Source organism: Ceratotherium simum, chromosome 3, assembly GCF_057802395.1.
Source record: "Ceratotherium simum simum isolate JZ-2026a chromosome 3, ASM5780239v1, whole genome shotgun sequence".
NCBI classification, from domain to species: Eukaryota; Metazoa; Chordata; class Mammalia; order Perissodactyla; family Rhinocerotidae; genus Ceratotherium; species Ceratotherium simum.
In genome coordinates, this window is record NC_141902.1 from 31,707,239 (window position 1) to 31,725,446 (window position 18,208).

Genomic DNA, 18,208 nt, shown 5'->3' on the forward strand with positions numbered 1-18,208 from the left:
ATAAATGTCCCAACTTAGGGGCTTTAAATATGTCTGTTAACATCATATAAATATCTTTTGTAGAAATCAGCAGAGAAAGCAGATTCTTTAAGTAAGTAGGGGCTGCTGTGCCTTACGTCTAATGCAGTAACTGGCATATTATTTCCTATGGGCTCCTCAGTGTGTGACGCACTCAATAGGCTTCATTCTTCAATTGCCACTATTTTCACTGAACTGATTCTGCAGTATGGAAAAAGGAGTTACTGTGTATCGGTGACAACCTGAGGTGCCTGTCACAGAGTGAGTCAGGAAGTAGACTGGTGGTACATGGTAACTCTGTCCCCTCCTCATCAATCAGAGCCTCTGAATGGTTCTCCTGTATTTCCATTTCTTCTCTATAGCTTGCGTTAAAGTGCTCATTCGTAAAAGCCATTAGCTAGACAGCATTTTGAATTTTTTACAGAATAAAAAATGTAGCATGTTGTTCTCTCTGCTTGCAACAACTTTACTCTTGTTCTTAACACTGGAACAACAGCAGCACATCTATGCAGCCCTTACCGTGTGCAAGTCAGTGTTCTAAGTTCTTTACATGTAGTAACTCTTCATAATAGCCTCTGACACAGCTACAAATTTTACAGAGGAGAAGATGAAGGTACAGAGAAATAAGTAACTTGCCCAAGGTCACTTAAGAAGTAGGGAAAGAGCCAAGATTTCAACCAGGAAGTCCAGTTCCAGAGACTGTGCTCTTCCCTACTACTCTAAACTCCTATTCACCCTTCAATACCCTGCTCAGATGTCACCTTCTCTGTGAAGGCAGAGTTAGTCTCTCCTGCTGTATGTTCCCGGCACAGTCTCATTCCTCTATTGAGCACTCAACACATCATAATGTAAATGTGCTTGTTTACATGACACTTTCTCTTTGCCAGGCTATAAAAAATCAAGGGCATAGGCCAGATTTCAGTTAATTTTGGATTCCTAATACAGAGAATCCAGCACCTGTAAATTACTTAATAAACATATATTGAAGGAATAAACATATATATATATGAGTAATTTTTCCTTTCAAACATATTTATTTCAGCTCTTTTTCAAACCTTCATAAAAGCAACATTAGTTATTTTGCACACATTTACAGGATCATTTGGAGCCATGTTAATTCTTTACAAGAAAATTCTTATTTTCAATGTGTGTGTTGAAACGTAGGTTGGATTGTTAAATATGACTTATTTCTCAAAATGAACATTTCCAAAGGAACATATCCCTGATTTTGTAACAAAAGCCAATGGGAAAATAGAATTTGACATATTAGGATTTCTTCATAGGCATGTGGTCAAGAACACAGATATCCTAAAAAACAATGGATATTTGATTTTCATTTCAGAAAGACACATAGTTCTGCAGACACTCAGGCCAGTAACAGGACTTAAAATATGCCAAAGCCTTCATCTCCAGCCTGTTCTCTCACCATAGGCAATGCAGTGAAATAAAAATAATATACACTACAACTGTTAAATATGAATAATTATGCTGATCACCAAGAGCTCACAGTTAAAATAGAGCACGTTCCCAAATTATCAATGACTATGGGCACTTCATTTATTTTCTCACTTCTCATTTATTTAAATACGACTTTGACAAAAGAAAACAAATACCAGGATCTGTTTTCCTGGAATCTCTGAAATAAATGGATCATTACTGTTTAGAGAAGGGATTGTCCCTCTGTGTCTTTGCTTTTACAAAACGGCATCAACTCCCAAAGTTCTATGGCTGTCACTGCAGCGGCTGCTTCTAACTTAAAACAAGAACAAGAGCAACAACAGCAAAAACTAAAACAGAGACAAACTGACACTAAAGCCAACTCGACCCAAACCTAGACAACAACAATGATAAATCATCATGGAATTGAGAGGGTCTGTGATGGAGAAGACTGACTTGGCCAACAGCAGGTTGGTGATCTCCTTCCGACGTGAGCGTGAACTAACGCTCCCCTCTCTGTTTTCGCTTGAATATGGCCCCAGATGCACGTGCTCTCCCGTTGGAAATGGCACCTTCCTAAAGAGCTAATCCAGTCAGTCCCTTTCATTAACTCTTCAGTTCCTAAGAATACAATTCTCATTTCCAAAGTTCTTACACACCATACGTGTTTACATTCCCCTTATATATCAAGTGTTCCTTCTTCTGGGCTTTTACTGACACTATGCTTTCTGCTACCTCATCTCTGCATCTTTATGTCTCATCCATCAAGGCTTCCCCAGATCCACCTTTGCATCTTCTCGGATCTCATGGCACTCTCCTTCACCTCTCTCAGGGCTCTTACCATCTTCTGAGATGCGAATCCTTTACTGGCACACTTCCTGTCTCCTGCCAGGATGAAAACCCTCCTGGGACAAGACTGGGATTTCTTTGTCTTTGTATTCTACACAACGCTCTGCTTAAAATAGGCTGCAAATAATTCGTTTTTGTTTTATTGGTCTGTGGACATCAATTTGTCTATATGATCAACCTCCCCTACTATAGATGATGAGCTGATTCCAAGAAGGAACAGGTCACTTTGCCTAATGTGTTGAAGGGTAATAATATTCATTATCCCCTGTCTGCACTGAAAGCTTACTAAGGAAATGCTCATGACCACGTCATAATTGTCATGTAAATATTTGGTTTAGATGATTATGTTGTTGCTGTCCAGATTGATGTAAAATTTCTAGAAGGACAAGGAAGGAAATCGGTTTGTGTTTGTCTAGTGCCTACTTTAAGCAAAGTATTTTGCTAAGCACTTTACAATGACAACACCATCACGTGAATTTACCAAGGCCCTACAAAGTGAAATGTATTATACATGACGCTTTAAAAACATTTTCTCTAAATCTTTCAATGGTCCTGTTGTTTTTATTTCTCCTACTTTATAGACAATAAAACTGAGGCTTGCAGAGTTTGACCAATTTGCTCAAAGCCCTGTAGCTAGTAAGTAATGGCACAAAATCCAAAATCAAGCATAATTCCAAAGCTCATTTGTCATTTGGACATAATTTTTGGAATAGTTACCATTAGCACACTTAAGTATTAATTATATGAATGTTTTAGTTGCTTGAAGGCTATTATAAAGGAGAATTTGCAAAGATATGCTATTACTTTATTAAAAAATGGCTCTGGGTTTGTATAAACTTTAGGAGTCATATACAGAAACCAATAATGATAACAAGGTGATATGGTTTATAATCAAGATGGAACTGGAGTTTGGAAGAGAGAACAACTCACTCTGCCTGGGGAGTTAGGGATGATTTTATACAAGATTGACACTTGATATGAGCTTGGCTAAGAGAGAGAGGAGAGAAAGGAAATATGGAAGGTGATGGTGTTCTAGTAAGATGGGCATAGTGTGGCAGGAGGGTGTGGAGGTCCAGAAGGGATCTGAAAAACAAGTACTCTGAACTTTATCTTATAGGTTCATGAATGTTTCTCAACCTCACAATGTTAACAGACCTTCTTTTTTTGTGTGTGTGTGAGGAAGATCAGCCCTGAGCTAACATCCATGCTAATCCTCCTCTTTTTTTGCTGAGGAAGACCGGCTCTGAGCTAACATCCTCCTCCTTTTGTTCCCCAAAGCCCCAGTAGATAGTTGTATGTCATAGTTGCACATCCTTCTAGTTGCTGTATGTGGGACGTGGCCTCAGCATGGCCGGAGAAGTGGTGCGTTGGTGCGTGCCTGGGATCCGCACCCGGGCTGCCAGTAGCGGTGAGCACGCGCACTTAACCGCTAAGCCACGGGGCCGGCCCTTAACAGACCTTCTGTTAGAAAGGGTCTCCAGAACAGAGGACTTTGGACAAGTACTGTATCTTCTTCTACGAGTCAAAGGGAATATTAAGATGGTATGATATGGACTCTTATGAGTCCTACAGTAAAAAGCAAAGAACAATAACAAAAGGAACTCAACTTGTTGAACTCTGTTTAACACAGCATTTTGCTTTTTTAAAAAATTTTCATAGAATTATTGTTTGGAACACTTCTTGGGAAAAGCTAGTGTAGGTAATGGAAATCCACTGAGAATTTTAAGCAGGGAGATAACACAAAAGTTGCATCTTAGAATAATTATTCCAGCAGCAATGTGAATGATGGATTCAAAAGAATGAAGGATAGTGATAGGTAAGTTGTAAGCTATGGCGTTAGTATCTAGCATGATATCTGGAACAGAGTAGGTCCTAATTCATGTTTATGAAATAGAATGAAATTTGTTATTTGACATAATTAAGCCATCTATGTGCACAGAGGACAAGAAAATACTTTTCCAGCAGACTGTAACCACCCAAAAATGTTTCAGAGGAAAAGCAGATGGGCCTCCTTCATGGATGCTGGGGTAAGCCATCAAGAAAGTCCTGGTTAGCCCACTCCTTCCTAAGTGCCTCTGAAGAAACCTTGAGAAATCACCTTTGCATTCACTGTTCCACCAATATAGTCCCCTTTTGAATTTCTGATCTAGAATATGAGGTCTTAGAATGGCCTTTAAAAAACTGCACACTGCAGGACACTGCTAGGAGCCTGGCTGGCTCCAAGGCTGGCTGTAGAGCTTCTGCTGGGTGGGAGGACAAGGAAGGCCCTCTGCCATTTACAGCAGAGTGTAAATGGGGGAGTGGACACATCTGCCTTGTTACGGAAGGCACAGCTCTTGAGCAGAAGTCACTGTGCTGGGCTCTTTCCTTCATCTTTCTCATTTAATCCCCACCCCGTCACCTTCAGGTTGGCAGCACCACTGCCATTTCATGGATAAGGAAGCACTCTCCCAGCTCATCTTCCTGGTCTCATTTACTCCTCATGACAATCCTCCAAGATACACTACTTCACCCCATTTTTTACAAAAAGAGACATTGATGCTGAACAGCGAATGGCAGAGCCAAGATCCAAACCCAGGTGTCTTCCACCTCCAAGTCCATGGTTTTCCTTGGCTACTTCTCTATTTGGTCCACTTGGAACAATAAAGACTTGGGAAATCATCAACTTAAATTTTTCAAATACTTCGCAGATTTTATTTAAAATGAAATTGCAGGAAGTGGTGCTGTCTCTAGATGTTTGAATCTTAAGGTACACGTTCTCCCCTCTCCCCTTCCCTCCCCTCCTCCAGACCCTCTCTCTCTCCCACTGAGAACTTGGTGAGGAAAGGGACAGAGCAAGCAAGTAGACCGGCTCAAACAGCACTACTTCAGCATTGATGCTTTCATAGACTGATGTACCATGAGCCAGCCGCCGTCTTGTTTCAGGCTGCGGAGGGCCATTGAGGCTACAGGGCACATGAGGGTACAGTCTACAGGGATGCTTTCCACACACAGTAGAAAGAACAGTGGGTAGTTTGTAAAACGCAGATAGGGAAGTCACATTTGGCCAAGAACACAGTGCTTAGCACACAGTAGATATTTGATAAATGTTGATTAAATTGAATTTAGTGTTCTTTATACATTGAGGAAAAATTTCCTCTAATTGAGAACAGTGATAGCTCCATGCACTTATGCAATAATAGGCCAAATTTGAGATGCTATCTCAATCCTTCAAGACTGATGGTTTAGTCATTAAAAATAGCTATAAAATAAATGGCTACATGTGATAAGTCTTACTTTAACATTATTAATTCACCCTTCCCTGAAAGGAATTCAGTGTTGTAAACTGATGCTGAGACATGAGATGTAAATAGACAGTATTGCCATGCCAGAGTAAATATTAAATCACATTATCTGATAATCCTTGGGGAATGGCCTTGCAATGTCAAGAACATGCGAAAGTGATGTGAAATCAAGTTAATAGAAATTTGACCTAGATGTTCAAAATAATGAATCTCTCTCCTTGAATGTTTACAGGGCTAGTGTTATGATCCCAAATGATTACACAGTGATGACAGAACTCTTCTATGAAGATGACAGGGGTTAAAATGAAATGAATTTCACTCTGTATTTTAGTGTATGACTACATTTATGTATCCTTTCAGCAAGCAATTTTAAGACTTACTACATGCTATACACTGTGCTAGATGCTGGGGTGCAAAAAAGGGGGGTAATGTGTGGTCCTTGTCATCCAGGGGCTTCTGGCAAACTTAGTGATGGCTGTAATGGATTCATGAACAGAGGCCTACTGGAGGACAATGGAAGAGACTTCCTCCCATAAGGGACATTTGATACTTGTCTGGAAAGGTGAGAGGAGTTCACTAGTAGAGGTGTGAGGAGGGATAAAAGGCATTCTAGGTACAGGTTCAGCAGTGAGAAAAAAAGAAGATGTTCAAAGACTGATAAATATTCAGCATACCAGAGCTCAAGGGAACCATGAGTGAGTGGAAATAGATATGATGGAAGGGCAGGAGGGATCAGATCTTAATGAATCTTTTATGGCAGACTTGAAGTGAGGTACAACTAGATTAAGAACTGTGTTCAAGGTCTGATGGAGAGTAGCTGGGAGTCAAGGCCAGATCCAGGCAACTTGGAAGCCATGCTCTCTCTCACGCCAAACCACTTCCAGATTAAAGGAACAAGGTGTGATGCTGCAGTTTAGAGGCAACAATACAGCTCAGGCCTCCAGTTTGATTTGGATCATCCTACCAAAGGAGAGGGAAAAAAACTTTGACCAAGATCACTTTCTGCCCATTATTCTACACGTTTCACACAGCTTGCTCTAAGACCTCTGCTTGACTCTATTTGAGCCAGTCCAGGCCAATGACTGTGGCAGGTGCTTGGCCTGACCCACCTGCCAGTAAGGCTCAGTCACATTCCCTGTACTGACTCTTGTGTACAAGATTCACAGGGGCACCTGCTATCTTCCTCGTAAAGGCAGTTTCCTGAGGATGTTAACACGCACCTGCAGCTGTCCTGTGGCCCCCCATAGTCATAGCTGTCACAGGCTAATGCAACCTGTCAGGAAACATGGAGTGGGAAGTCCATCATTGCCAAGTGACTCACAGCCAGCTAATCCAGCATCCTCCCATAACACAAGAGCCCAAAAAGTGCTCCTTCTGGGAGTCTCTTTTTCTGTTTTCCAGGTTCTCCAGCATACAGAGAGGGTCAGATGAATACCCCCAGTCAACCCCATTCACAAAGGCACCAAGGGCACACTATCTCTACCTCTCAGCCTTACCACAGAGTCCCCCCAAACCCTGTGCCACCACCCAGATTCTGAAATGTTATCTCAGATCACTGCCTGCCATCTGCTCTGTCACAGAACACCCGGAACAGGCAAGAGCTGGCAAGATGACTGAGTGCCTCCTCACTTTTGAAAAGTAGAGCCACAAGTCTCTCTGCTGGGGACATCACTATTCCCCAGTGAGGGGAGGCACACTGGAGAGTGCACTTAAGGGGGAGAGCCTGCACCAAGCAAGGCAAGAATACATTTGCTAAGGGGGAATCTGGAGGCCCAGAGAAATCAAGGCATCTCTAGGGTTCTTCTCCCAAGGGCTCTTTGGATTGTGTGTGGCAGAACTATGTGTTCCCCACATGTTTTTCCTCTTTGTGCAGCTTCACAGTTAAGATGCCAAATGCCCTGACCACACAATGTCCCAAGGAAGCCCGATCTCCTGTGGGAACACAGCCTTATCTTGGCCTGCCATGGAGCCCAGGTCATTTTAATTTCAGTTCCTTTCGAATTAAAATGAAGGTAGCTGGGCTGAATACTGCAGCACTGAGAGTTATTTAAAACCTCTAACAAAGTGACTCCAATGAAATGTAACCACATTGCCAAGTGCACAGGACAATGTGACTCATGGGTGACTTTTACATCCATCTCTGCTATGCCAGCAGCCCCCACGGTACCACAAGGACTTTCAGCCATCAGCTCCTTGCCTCCTTGCCTCCTTGCCTTCCATGTGCATGGAAACGGAGAGACTTGGGGAGATAAGCAACGAGCCTTTTGAGGGTAAAGTGTGTTCACAGGCCAGAAGTGATGCCAAGCAGAAGGAATGTTATAAGGACTCTCTACGGTGCTCTGAGCTTTTCTGGCTTCCCCCAGAGAGCACGGCACAGTGCTGAGCCATGCTCCACAAGGCTGAGCCAAGAATGGAATGGAATGGAAGAGTCCCCTTGGAACAAGATCCTGCCAGCTGCCTGGAAGGCCACCTGATTCCTCTGTCATCATAAGAGAAGTCCCATTCTGAAATGGTAAAGACCTCAGTGTCATGGTTCTGTCTCAGGGCAGGACATTTGAAGTGGGCTGAGGAGACCGGGGTAAACACTCAAATAAGGAAAAAGCCAAGCTGGCATTCTTAGAAAGGTATTTACCTGGTCATCAGCCATTTCTTGTTTTCTACCTTCCTCCCCACCCACCCACACCTGCTTTCACCCCCTACACCCATGTCCTAGTTGTCTCTTAGGGAAGACTCTGATCTTGCTTGTCTCTCTTCTTAGGACTTTTCTGTTGCTTTGTTTCACTGATTCTTTTAGCAAGTTGCACTGCCCTAAACCACTTCCTCCAGTCTAAAATGTTTTACTACTTAGGTCAAGATTGGAATTTAAAATCCTTCTTGTGCTGGGAATCTTAAAAAACAAAAGTGAGGTTAACACGAAGGAGATGCACTCAGAAGGAAGTCAAGGAGCCAACATGCCATTGGGAGAGAAGTAGATGGAAGGTGATGTTTGAGAGAAATTTAGGAAGGTACGGGCAGGAAGTTCACATTTTTTAACATTTGAAATATAGGTGTGGAAAAAGCCTAATTCTGATATTCCCTCAGATATAAGGCAATTTTGTGGAGAAAAACGTATATGCCAAAGAGAATCTCTGCCTAAAAAGACTACAGGACCATAAAAAGAGGAAAAAAAAGGAGTCTGAGCTCCCTCCTTCAAAGGGCAATGCTGAAAGACTGTCTTCCTCTGATTCATTAAGAAGCAGAGATGCCCCATTGAAAATTCAGCTGTCAGCTTCACACCGAGGCCTACATGAACAGAATCATCAATAACCCTTTATTGAAATCATGTTGAGAACACAAATAAAGATCTATTTCTGGAAAAGAGCAAAGAAGAATGAGACTAGAGATGAAGCTCCCAAAGGAGATGTCGAACCGTCCTCTTAGGAGGTGCGGACTCCCTGATAACTATGCATATGCCTCTGCAGAGCCTTTCTTGTGCTTGGATGATCTTTCCAGAACAATCATAAAGTGACAGAGCATCCAACCATCTGTCAGAAGTTAGCTCAGCATGCAATTCGGACCAGACAACTAGATCGAGTTCTGAATTATGCAGAGTCAAAACCTGGCTGAACAGTAAAAATAGAGGTTTAAAAAAATGGTTGTCTACATACACATCTAACGGCAAAGCTACACATTTGGGGTTAATCTAACTACCACAGGATCCGCTGTTAATGAAGGTTGGGGATGGACAGGTGAGAGCTAAGAGATCTGGAAAGAAGAGACGATCTGGGAAAAGGATGAGGAAGGTACTAGTAACTTTGCATAATACAAATAACTTCAAGATGATGTCATGTCCCAAATTATGCCTTCTCTGCATCTTTCTGAAAGAAATCATTTCCTTGATTTAAACAAATGTAGCACTGAAACTCACGCCTCCATGTTACCATTGCTTTACAGGAATGAAGCATATGACTTAGAAGTACTAAAAACAACTTAGTATGTATTAAACAACAACAGTATTTTCCATTAGTCTCTGAGCAACAATGCCCATCTCTGAGATCCCTTTGTTTTGTAGGGCTTTCCACTCTCCTTTAAAGTCTTTCCCTCTTAAGATTTCAACCTTCATCCAAGGTACGCATTCCTCTATGAACTTAATTCAAAAGATACAAGAAGAAAGTGTTTATCACAGGTTTAATTTCCAATTTCATTTTGTTCCAGCCTACTTTCTTTTCACTCATGGTGCCACCTGTAGGTCTCAGAGCTTTCACTTTTAGAATAAGGTCAAAGTCCACTTCATCACACCTTACCTTTGATGGCCGGAAAGAGAAGGCTGTGGACTTGGTGTCTGACTTGCCCCGGTCTTGCAGTATAAGGCCTTGATCCTCTGTCAAGGCCAGGTAGTGGCCTGTGGTGAGATGCCTGAGTCGGAAAGCCTGGCCCCACCTGATGTTACTGCCACTCCAGCTGGGCGGATGAACAGACAAGAAATTGCATTTACAAGTCTTTTTCAATACTTATCCTGAGCTTTCTTACACATGCGAGCAGACTTATAACCCTCCGGGGTTCATCTCACAAGGGACACAGCACCAGTCTCCTGGCTTGCTCCAGGATTTCATGTCTGCCTACATCTCAGCATCACGCTCTCTTGTGACCTCTCTTAAGAACACAACAAGGAACACGATCCCGGGGGCAGGTCAACGGCTTAATGTAACTGGAAGTCCCAAGCTTCCAATTTTTCCTTCATTCCACTGACATGTCGTGCTGCAAAAAACCACAAAAAGAATGGAAAGCTTGCCTTTTAAGGGAAACTCTTTTCTTGGAAAGCAAAGCCTTTCCAAATGTGCCATCTCAATCCAGTTTACTACCACAAAGAATCCTCTCTTGAAGAGAAATAGTAAAAATATTTGTGCAGCCTATGCTTGCCAGGGAGAGGTAGATGATAAACAAGTATAAGAAAGAAATAAAAATTTTGGTATGTTAGAAGTTGATAAATTCTATGGAAAAAAAGTAAAGCAGGATAAGATGATTGAGATAAGGGAGATCCCATGTTGAATGCCAACCTTTTGACGTAGGACCATATGGTAACATACGGTAACAAAAGTTATGGTAAGTGATAGGAGAGAAATTATCAACTGAATAACCTGTAACTCATTTATCTTTTAAGTTACAATAAAATGTTTAAGAGATATATGTATCAACTTTTAAAATGACTCTCCTCTTTACCTAACTCTTTGGAGCACCAAAGAATCCAAATAACATTGATAAAAGGTTTAAATTCTTCTCATTTAGGCCTCCGGGGAAATAAACAAAGGGCCATAACTAGAACTATATATACCTACTTATTTAGACTTTTGAAAAAGTCCATTAAGCAAGAACCAAGGCCTAAATCCTGAGAACAAGAGTCTGTTACCATAAGAATTTGAACAAGGCTGGAAAGGGAATGTAAATGTCCAAGTCAGCTAACAAGTGGGTGCTCCTTAAAAACAATATTCTATAAACCAGTAGTCTCCAAAGAGTTTCTCATTAAAAGTTTGAATGCACCTGTGTGTGTGTGCTTGTGTGTGTGTGTGTGTGTGTAAGAGAAGTTCTAACATTTTCTTCTGATCGCCAGTGGATTATCTTGAGGACTCCTTGGGGGCATACAACCCTGATGAGAGAGACTTTCACTTTGAACATGCATTCAGGGGGAGACTGAGCAGAGAACTAGAGAGAAAGACAGAGAAGGAAACCAAAGATGGCAACACTGAACCTTCCTCTCTTATCCTGAGCAGTTAGCTTTAGCCTAACTTACAATCCTCTCAGCAAAATAAAGGTCCAGAGCTTAACGGATCCCCTTCAGTGGCTTGACTGTTAGAGACTCCATGTTTTTATTCGAGCTCGTGGCTCCAAAGCCTCAGCCCCCTGCTCCTTCCATCAGGTACAATACTGTTTCCAACAAGTTCTGGTAAACAGTGTTGCCTTCACAGTTACATTTCCAGTGATGTTTAGTCTTCCCTCTATCATGCCATCCCAACCACTACTCTGCCACTTAAAGCTAACTTTCCACAGGAGCCAACAAGGCTACTGAGAGGAGAAAGACTTACCTGGGTTCCAAGGAATCTGTTTAAGAAAACAAATGGGAGAAGAATTTGGATGGCTTGCAGTAGACATGTCCAAGCTTGCCTTTTATAACCCAGTCCCTGCAAAGGCAGCAGAGCTGTCTGGCTTCAGAGTCAAAACAGAGGTCTTGGAAACCCTGTGTGTGTGTCTGTGTATGTCTGTGTGTGTATGTTCTTTAAAAATGAAGTCACAGAAATTTCAGAACTTAGCTCCGGGCCAAGGAACTTTTGAGAGTTTGCCAGATGATATGGAACAAATGAAATATTTAAGAGAATGGACTGTCTTGGAAAAGAAAATAATCTTGAAAAGAGCACCACCTTGACCCCCCCATTACCTTATCCGAAGGGGTTCCACTCTCCACAGAGATCTGGCTCGTGTCCCAGCTCCCCCAGCTTCATAGAATATCCTCCTGCGAGGAGAGTTGGAGATTAGCTCCTCTGTGCGTGACACTGATCAGCACCGGGCAGGGAACAGCTCCCTGCAGAGGCTGCTCAGACTCTGCTGTTTCGCTAAGCTCGCACTGAGTCAGCAAAATGAAAAGCAAGAGTCAAAGGGAGGCACAATTTCCCAGTTTGTCTCTCATAAGGGAAAAAAGGTGCCAACAGGGAGGAAACTGCTCGCCACATACATATATGGACACTCATGGACCATCAGGTGTACGATGAAAAGGACTGGCTCCATTTCCACATCAGGAGTCAAAACAGCCCAGTCACACACCATTAGAACAGATACCGGATGCTCCAATTCTTTCCAGTTAAGTTCCTTGATGTAGTTTTACATCTTTAGAAAATGTATTTGTACTTTTAAAACATATGCAGTACAGTATGAATTTATTTCTATTGTTCTAGGAACCTTGGAACCAAAGCTTTATACTCAATTGCTGTAGTGTTCATGGTTTTCTTACTTACTGTTGTCTCCTTTCCTGCATTAAGGATAATCTTTTAATGTGTTTTTAAATGAAATGTTTATTTTGGAATAATCCTAGACTTACGAAAAAGTTGGAAAGATAGTACAAAGTGCTCCCATATAGGCTTGCTCAGTTTCTCCTAATGTTATCATCTGACATTACTATGGCGCAATTGCTAAAACTAAGAAACCAACGTTGCTATGTCATTACTAGCTAAACTCCAGATCCTATTTGGATTTCATCAGTTTTTCTATTAATTTTTTTCCTGTTCCAGGATCTAATTCAGGATACCACATTGCATTCAGCTGCCATGTCTTCCCTGTTTCTTCTGGTCTGTTATAGTTTCTTAGTCTTTCCTCATTTTTCATGTCTCTGGCAGTTTTGAGAAGTATGGATGATGTATTCTGTAAAATGTCCCTCAATTTGGGTTTGCCTGATGTTTATGTGAGGAGTAGCAAAGTGTGTTTTTTAATCCGTGTAATAGGGATCAACTCAACTATATCATAGATTACGAAGAATAAATGAACTATCCTAGTTTAAAAGCATGTCTCACGAACAGTGGTCCCTGGATTACCTGGTATACTAATCCAGACACTTTTGAGAATCTTGTGACCTTAAATCAAGTCTGATCACTTAACTGCACTTAATTTCACTAATTTAAGATCCTACCTTCAACTATAGAGGATCTGTATATACCACAATTGAATCACTCAAAACCCAGAAGAATTTTGATCTAGATTTTGAGATAATAAGTAATCAATAGAAGTAAAGAGGAAATGTGTAATTATTTTCTTATCTAAGAATATAACTATGAGTTGGTTGAAAATATGGGCTTGGGAGTCAGGCAGACCTGAGTTTGCATCTATTACCTGTGTGGGCTTGTCAAGTCCCTTCAACTCTCTGTATCTCAGCCCTCATCTATAAAATGAGCCTAACAAGGGTACTTCAGTCACAGAATGTTGTGAGAATTTGTGTTTTTTAAAGTAATGAATGTGCACAAACATGTTCATGGATGTACAAAATACTATGTATTGTGGATTTATCGAAATTTTGTTTAAATACAGATATTTATAAACATGCATAGAAAAACACATTACCTGGCACAGAAATACAATGAAACACTACATTAACAGTTGTTTCCTCTGCGTGATAGGATTAGAGAAGACATTCTAAACCTTTTGAGAATGTACATGTTATCAGGAAATGCGTGGTCAATGATAAGAAATAAATCCTGTCACCTTAGAGCTACAACACACCAGGGGTCTCTGTGTCAGGCCTAGAATCCAAATGATATGGCTCTGACCTCCCAGCCACGCAAGAAAATTTGCTGAGATGTTCACTGATGCTTCTCCCCCTTCACTGAGGGCTGGAAGGATGTCTCAGGTGGAGAGGGTGGAGCAGCTCACCTACGTCACAGGATTAGGGAACTTTCTCCCTCTGACATCTGAGGCATTCTTGAAGGTTAGTCTTTCCCACCTAGGAAATGCAGGCGGCTTGCTCCATTTAACCTTAGAAGGTTACAGAGGTTGAAACAATCTGTTCCTGTTCTCTAAAACAATTACCCAAGAAGAGGAGTAGAGTGGGCGGTGAGCTGAGATGCTTTGAAAGCTTGGCTGACAGCTGAGCCTTGGCTTCGAAAGGTTAAGTGACTTACCCCAGGGTGCTTGACAAGCCAGAGGCAGAGCCGAGGATCAGAGCTCAGAACGTTAGATTGTTGCTTTAGGGTTTGCACCCTGGGACAGTCGGCCTCTCTACCCAGCCTGGCTGCTCTCGGGCTTTAGAAGGAATAGAAATGATTTCCCCTGGAAAGTCAGCTCCACTACAGTGGAATCACCTGTATGTCTTAATGGCTGCTGGGTCTTTTAGTGTGTTCTTGATTTCCTATTCTTCTGTGCTCTCCCAGATTTCAGTATTCCTGGCCATCCTGGCCAGTTCTGAGGATTTACCTGACGACACAAGACAAGGATGAGGCTTCTCACTCACCTCACCTAGACATCAAATAATGCCAAAGCATTCTCTTTCGAGGGAGAGACCAGTTATAGAAAAATGCAGTTTCCAGCATAATGAATAGCTGCTTATTCACCCCAGTCTCAACCCCTTTATGCTTCCTTACAAAGGAAAAGAATAAGCTTTTTTATTTTTATCTGTGAATTTGTTTTTTCCAAAATAAAATTGGATCCTACGGAATCCTCAGCCAAAGGAAGGCCACCTTTGCTCTTATTTCAACGATGGTATGCATGTCTGCTTCAGGGTGCCCATTTTGAGTATTCCTCTCTATCTGTTTCATTCTCCCTGGCACCTTCTTCCAAGTACTTGTCCAGTCTTTCCTTTTAGTCAGGCTCTTTTTGAAACACTCAACAGGAATGCCCACCAAATGACAAGCTTCTCCAAGCAGCATAGTTTCTGTCCAGGCTGCTTCTAATTTGGTTCTAAATTTAATGACAGGCGTGTGTGTGTGTGTGTGTAAAGGGCCATGTAGAAGGTTATCATTTCACTTTTTCCAAATACCTATCCTTACAAGGACAGGAATGAGAAGAAAGAACTAGTGAGTTCTGACGTGTTCCATCTTAGATGTAGATAACTCTGCAAAACTCACTCATGAAACTTCAGTTCTTTACCCACAAACCTTCCCCTTAATGCTGCAGAATAAGATATTAAAGAGATAGTATGTGGGCTATTGCATAATTTCATTGTTTAAAAATAAAAGAAAAAGAAAATTGCAACTGAATAGGATCACATGGCATTATTTAGAGTAGGAAATCCTTAATTCTAAGGGAAATCAGGTCAGCCTAGCTTCCCTACTCAAAGAAAATGTCAACCACTGGACTAGTGCCAGGGAGGCAGTGAGTGAATTCATCAGGCACTTGCCAGAGTGCTGAGTTTTATGTGTCCTAGACAATGTTCTGGGTCACATCTGGTTCCCATGAAGGGATATTCAGAGGATAGAGCAAGTAGGAAGAGACTCAGAACAGGAAGGGATACATATTGTCAATGCATGGTTTCTAAGATGCTACTGTTAGCAAGCACACTGCTCCCGGGGTCCTTCAGTACCAAATAAGGAACCAAATAAGGAAAAAATCCGGCTGCAGAGTCAGCAGTTCTGGTTTCTAGGCTCCCATCTGAACCATCCAGTGTGTGACCTTTGGCAGGAGCCTGAACTAGATGATTTCTAAGTTCTGTGAATGTGGCCCCACGTTTCTAATGAAATAAAAGAAATGCAGTTAACAAGGTCCCGTAGGCATTATGTAAAAACAAAGGATGTATTACCACTGGGAGATCAGACTTGCTGCTGTCCCAAATTCAGTCTAATTTGGATCTAAGATTTTATTTTTTTAAAAGTATATCAGATTTCTATGTTCATAAGGGCCAAGTTTTTTATGCTCTGTTCCTTTGATGATAAACAGAATACTAAAGGACCCTTCAGTATGAATTTAAGACCTGGATTAATATCTCTCATCTCCTGATTTTGAATTTTTGAAAACCATTTGTTGAGGGGCCAAGTAGAGGACCAAAGAAAGCAGCACCCTCTAAATGCTGCCCTTGGCACCATCCCCTGCTAAATCCAGCTCCTGTTGGATATTGCCGTTTGATTTCCTCAATCTTATTTGGTAACAAGCAAAATGAAATCACCAAACTCCACCTTAATTACTTAGCACATGAAAGGGGAATAATAGAGACGATCTGCCTTTGAAGAGCCTGATGTATAATTTGTGTAAGTGCACAGACACACTACACTGACTAGTCTGATTTCCATTACCAAAATGGGTGCTCAGTCTACAATTAATATTACTAGAAACTCCTTAGACTCAGGAGCAATCGAATAAAATGAAGGGATTGGGAAGCATTATAGAATTGCTTGCCTAAGAAGCGGTATGTGTATATGGCTATTCCTGGGAGCACACTCTAGTGTCCTCCCATTCCTGTGTTACAAACTGCAACTCATGGCTAGAGGGAGGTTTGTCAACTGGCCAACAGGAGAGGGATGAAGCCACTGGCTTACCTGTGCTGGGAATCATTGTGGTCTGTAGATGGTATCGTCAAACACTCATCATGACCGTGGAAAAGACGTACTACATGCCCACCAAGTAGGTATCCTATAAGAGAATTACATTCTACCATGAACTGACGGGAAGTTTAATGAAGACAAGCCATGTTTAAAAAGGGTAAATGCATGCAGATCTGAGTCAGTTATGGAAAACACCAAGAGAGAAACATTTGGGAAATTACAGATCCCATGAATTCAGGCCTCAGGCAGAAAAGACAAGAAAGTCAAAACAATTCCAACATTGAAAGTTAAATATGGTTTCAGAGATGAGCAAGTCCAACATCAAAAAGTAAGGTGCAAACAGTGTCAATTTATATTATTAATAGCCAAAAGGTCACCCAAAACTAATATAATGTTTTATGTCAATTATACTTCAATAAAAAAAATAATACAATGTTTTCAAATACAAAAAAGAAAAGCTAAAAGGAAAATTAAGTTGCTACTGTCAGGAAGATAAAGATTTTCCAGTAGCTTAGGGTATAAATACATCTAACACCAAGTTCCTGGATAAGCTCTTACAATCTTGTGTAGATTTTGCGGCAAAATCCAAATCAAATTGCAGCCATGGGAGAAGAAAGAAGGTGTTGGGAAGGGGGGCGGCAAACTGTCATTAAGAGCTGTCTTAGGAGGAGCTAAACTGTCATTAAGAGCTGTCTTAGGCGGAACTAGCTTTTGAATGCATTTAACAAACACAGATCAAACCTGGACACTCTTCCTACATTCACCAAGGGGAAAGCATAATGACATTCCAGTACCCAAGAGTGGACAAGCATAGAGGCCACTATCAACAAGCACTTAGCTTTCAAAATCAGGAAAGGAATCTCAAGAGCCAGGGAGTTCAGAGATGGATAGGAAACAATGAACTTCAAGGACACAATGACCAATTAAATTCATTTATTCTTCAAATAAATTCTAAGCCTTAAAGAACATAGGAGCAGAAGAGGGGCCCCAGTCTGAGCTTTACCTTGCACAAAGAAATCGAATTTGTGATCCCTTTGAACTAAAAAATTCTCCAGGCTAGTCTGTTCTCAGGAGACATATGGACTTAATATGCTCAATGTCTGTATCAGGATTTAAAAAAAATCACATAATGAGATCACTTTAGGGGCTGTCAAACTATTTTGGGTGTTGGATTAAAACAGAAAGAATGAGAAGTCGTGCCAGAGGAGAAAAGGGTGTTATCAGTGTGTCTTATACAGGAACTGTCTGATATTCCCCAACCCTATTTTTTTTTTTCATTCAGGCAAGGCAGGTTCTTCTTAAACTTCCCTCGAATATTCAGAAGTCTTTTTCCAGCTTTCCTCTATCTTACTGTACTATTTCCAGTTGTATACTTTTATTTGCATTGAAATAATTAATGATATACTGCAGGGGAATTGTTAACAGCCAATTTATTTGGAAAATTAAAACCTTCCATGATCACGCTCTTGCCTACACTCTCCACCATCTCATGATGGTGAGGCCATGCCCCCACCATGCCCCCTTGGGAGTCCATCAGTCCCTTTACAGTCCTGAGGCTCCTCCAATCAATATTCTACACACACAGAGAAAACTGGCTAAGTGCTGGTGCTTCACGACTTTTCTTATTGAAAT

At 41.4% G+C, this 18,208-nt stretch overlaps 1 protein-coding gene across 1 annotated transcript in view; it reads right to left on the reverse strand.

Annotated features, from left to right (window-relative positions):
- Positions 1–16,689, reverse strand: part of RYR3 (ryanodine receptor 3) — a 269,878-nt gene extending 253,189 nt beyond the window's left edge. Inside the window, 3 exon segments of the mRNA XM_087429068.1 lie at positions 9,872–10,028; positions 11,998–12,072; positions 16,571–16,689. Coding sequence (XP_087285194.1) covers positions 9,872–10,028; positions 11,998–12,072; positions 16,571–16,689 — 351 coding nt within the window.
- Between the last annotated feature and the right edge of the window lie 1,519 nt (positions 16,690–18,208).